Source organism: Cariama cristata, unplaced genomic scaffold (assembly GCF_000690535.1).
Source record: "Cariama cristata isolate BGI_N322 unplaced genomic scaffold, ASM69053v1 scaffold8584, whole genome shotgun sequence".
Classification (NCBI taxonomy): Eukaryota; Metazoa; Chordata; class Aves; order Cariamiformes; family Cariamidae; genus Cariama; species Cariama cristata.
The window spans coordinates 10,766-13,706 of record NW_009612322.1 but is presented as its reverse complement, the minus strand read 5'-3'; the positions used below and the strand labels follow the sequence as shown (position 1 = coordinate 13,706).

General features: G+C 38.9%; 1 protein-coding gene across 1 annotated transcript in view; it reads right to left on the bottom strand.

Moving 5' to 3' along the window:
- LOC104160446 (nesprin-2-like) overlaps positions 1-2,941 on the bottom strand; it is a gene marked incomplete at its 5' end in the record, with an annotated part of 19,747 nt that overhangs the window by 9,033 nt on the left and 7,773 nt on the right. Inside the window, 2 exons of the mRNA XM_009698569.1 lie at positions 1,350-1,506; positions 2,287-2,552. Of these exons, the coding sequence (XP_009696871.1) occupies positions 1,350-1,506; positions 2,287-2,552 (423 nt within the window). The remainder of the gene's footprint in view (positions 1-1,349; positions 1,507-2,286; positions 2,553-2,941) is intronic.

The window sequence follows — 2,941 nt, the reverse complement described above, 5'->3', positions numbered from 1 at the left end:
GGAATGAAATTGCCCTGCAGATTTTGGCTTACTGGTGTTTGCATTAGTTAAAATTAAGGAATTTTTCAATCCTTTCAGCTGAATCATCTCAAAAGGAACAGGTCTGCTGTGAAATACTGCTAAAAAGAAATCATTTGATGGGATTGCTGCTAACATTTGCCTGTGCTGATTGCTCTCAGGAACAGGAACAAGATCTAAACTCACTTTTGGGTGAGTTTTAGGGGCTCAGAGTAGCACAGTTTGGATGTGAGGGGAAAGAGCAGGCATCAAGCACCTGCAGTGGTAACATTTCCTCCTAGATAAAAAGTACTCAGTAAAAGAGCAGACCCAACTCTAAATTCTAATTCTAAATAACTTTAAATAGAAAACCAGCTCTTTCAGACAAATCCACAAGATTTCACCACAATAATGCTGGCTTATGGGTTTTCAGAACTTCCTCAAGATGTAGTTAACATTTCTCTCGCATGCTAAGCCATAGGAAAATGCTCGTATCTGCCACGATGGTCTTTGGCCTCTGTACTTTTCCTAGCCCTTTGCCAGCTTCAAGCATCCACCTGCTAAAGAAAATACATGGTGGGGACTCTCAACTAGTTTCTTTACAAGACTCGGCAAAGAGAAAGAGAGCCCAAATTTGTAACAGATCTTAGTAGGCTAGAATAAATAAATTATAAAGTTCTATAGTTATATGTAACTCAATTAAATAGAATTAAAAATAGATTTTTGATCAAGATTTAAAAATTCGGATAGTAATATAAACAACAATAAGACTAAATTGAAACAAATATAATTAAAATACTAAATAAACGCACATTCAGGAAGTGTTAAGAATAATACCATTTCATAAAGTCAAGAATTCAAAGAAGGATAACGAAAATATACTGAAATGATAGAAATGTATAGACTAGGTTGCTGCAGAATGCTGGTTGCTGATGGTGGAGACTGTAGTCTTGATCACAAATTGATTTCTAAACATCTCACATCAGGTTAACCCCCTGATGTGGGACATCAAATAGAGGGAATCTGAAGCTGCCCTGCCTAGGTACGCAGAGGGGGAAGGGGTGCAGGATGTACACTAAACAGCCCTTCCTAAAAAGCATGCAACTGGCTGTGAATCTCTCTGTAATCTGGAACGACTTCTGTGCCTGCTAACTGGACCACATAGAGGGAGAGGAATGCAAACCAGGGACATGGCAGGGTCAGACAATTCTGCTGAGCTAGATTCATTCTCTTTAAGTCAACATGCATATGCATATACTTTGCCACTAATTTTATTCAGAGCAAGTTCAAGACTCAGCATAAAACAGAACATATTCCAAACGTCCCTACACAATAACAGATCCGTTACCAACCTCCAGTTGTCCTGCCTTTCCAGCAGCATCTTGTAATAACACAGATGCAGCATTCTGTAATGCATTTGTCACAGCACTTATTTCCTCAGTGATCTTATTCCTCTCTTGAATCTCAGCTTGCACAGAATCCTTATGGTCTTGAGTCTTTTCATATAACCTATAAAAGATTTCCAGCAAGGATACATTAAGTGTTAGACACTACACAAAGCAGGAGTAATCAAAGAGCATGCTTAATAATATCCAGAACTGCATTTGTCTGTATTTTAGTATTATTTTCTGTAACTAAATCTCTGAGTTTTTGTCCTTTATTGTCTCAGCTTCTTCAAAAATGAGTCTTCAGATATTGCTAAACAAAGTACATTTGGTAGACCAAATCAGATAGCATGCATATTTAAACAGCAAACAGAGCTCCAGTTTTCAGAGTCTGAAGATGCTGGCAGAGCCAAAGACGTTCACAAAGATTTCCATGTCAAAAAGCAGGCATGGAGAAGGGTGAGTACAATCACAGATTTGCAAAAAATATTTGAGGCAAATTTTAAACAGTGGCACTCACTTAGTAAGGCAAAAGCTGCATTGTTGCAAAAAGCACAAGGTCTGATTTTCATAAGAGTGGAAGACCCACACATCTCATTCAAGTTCACAAGAGCTTGGAACCTCCAAAATCAACCATCATCCCTTCTGATTCCTTCTACATTTGAACACAAATTGCAGCCCACACACGATATGGCCAGGCTCAGGTCTTCTCCCTAAGTACTACCTCCAACTGCTCATGCTGGAGACAGCAGATAGGTTAGGTGGAGCATTGGTCTGATCCAGTAGGGTATTCACTGTCTTTCTAAGTGCATTATAACTTTCATTTACTCTTAAACACCCAATAAAATGCTGTGCTTATAAGTAGTCCTATTCCTATCTTCAACAGAAATTTCTCACCACTTACTTTGTACAGCGATCCTGCATTGCCTTTATCTCACATAATGCGGGTAGGGCAGCTTCTGCCTCAGTATTTTCAGATGTATTCAGGATGTTTCTTATTCGGTGAAGTAGTAAGAGTAAGAGGAGCTGTTGCTGGTTGATATTTTCCTCAAATGAGTTCACAAAATCTAGTAATTCTACTAGTTCCTCTCCGGTGGCCTTTTCTTTCTCTTTAAGACTTTCTGGCTGTTCTTCCTGGAGCTTATCGAGAATTATTGTTTCTCGTTCCAGCTAAGTAAAGAGCATGTCAAAGCATGAGATAAAGTGCTTTTCTATTCCATCACCTTAAGTTACATTATTCATTTACTCATACGCATGACTAAGTACTGCGAATTACATAGCCAGAGAGCTTGAACCTCTGAAGTGTGCCAGAACATTTGAGTTTGTTCTAACAAAGCACATAATCACACACAGAATTGTTCTGGGTTTAGAGAATTTGTGCTATAAATATCCCCATAACTTTTGACTCCACGTTCAAGAAAGATTAGGAATAACTGGCTGATCAGTGGGTTGGAAATTATGTTCTGCACCGATCTCAGCCCTTTACATGCCATTTTACTGAAGGGCCCATCCCTACCATATTCCCCAAAACTTACAGTTTGTTGAGCAGCTCACCTCTT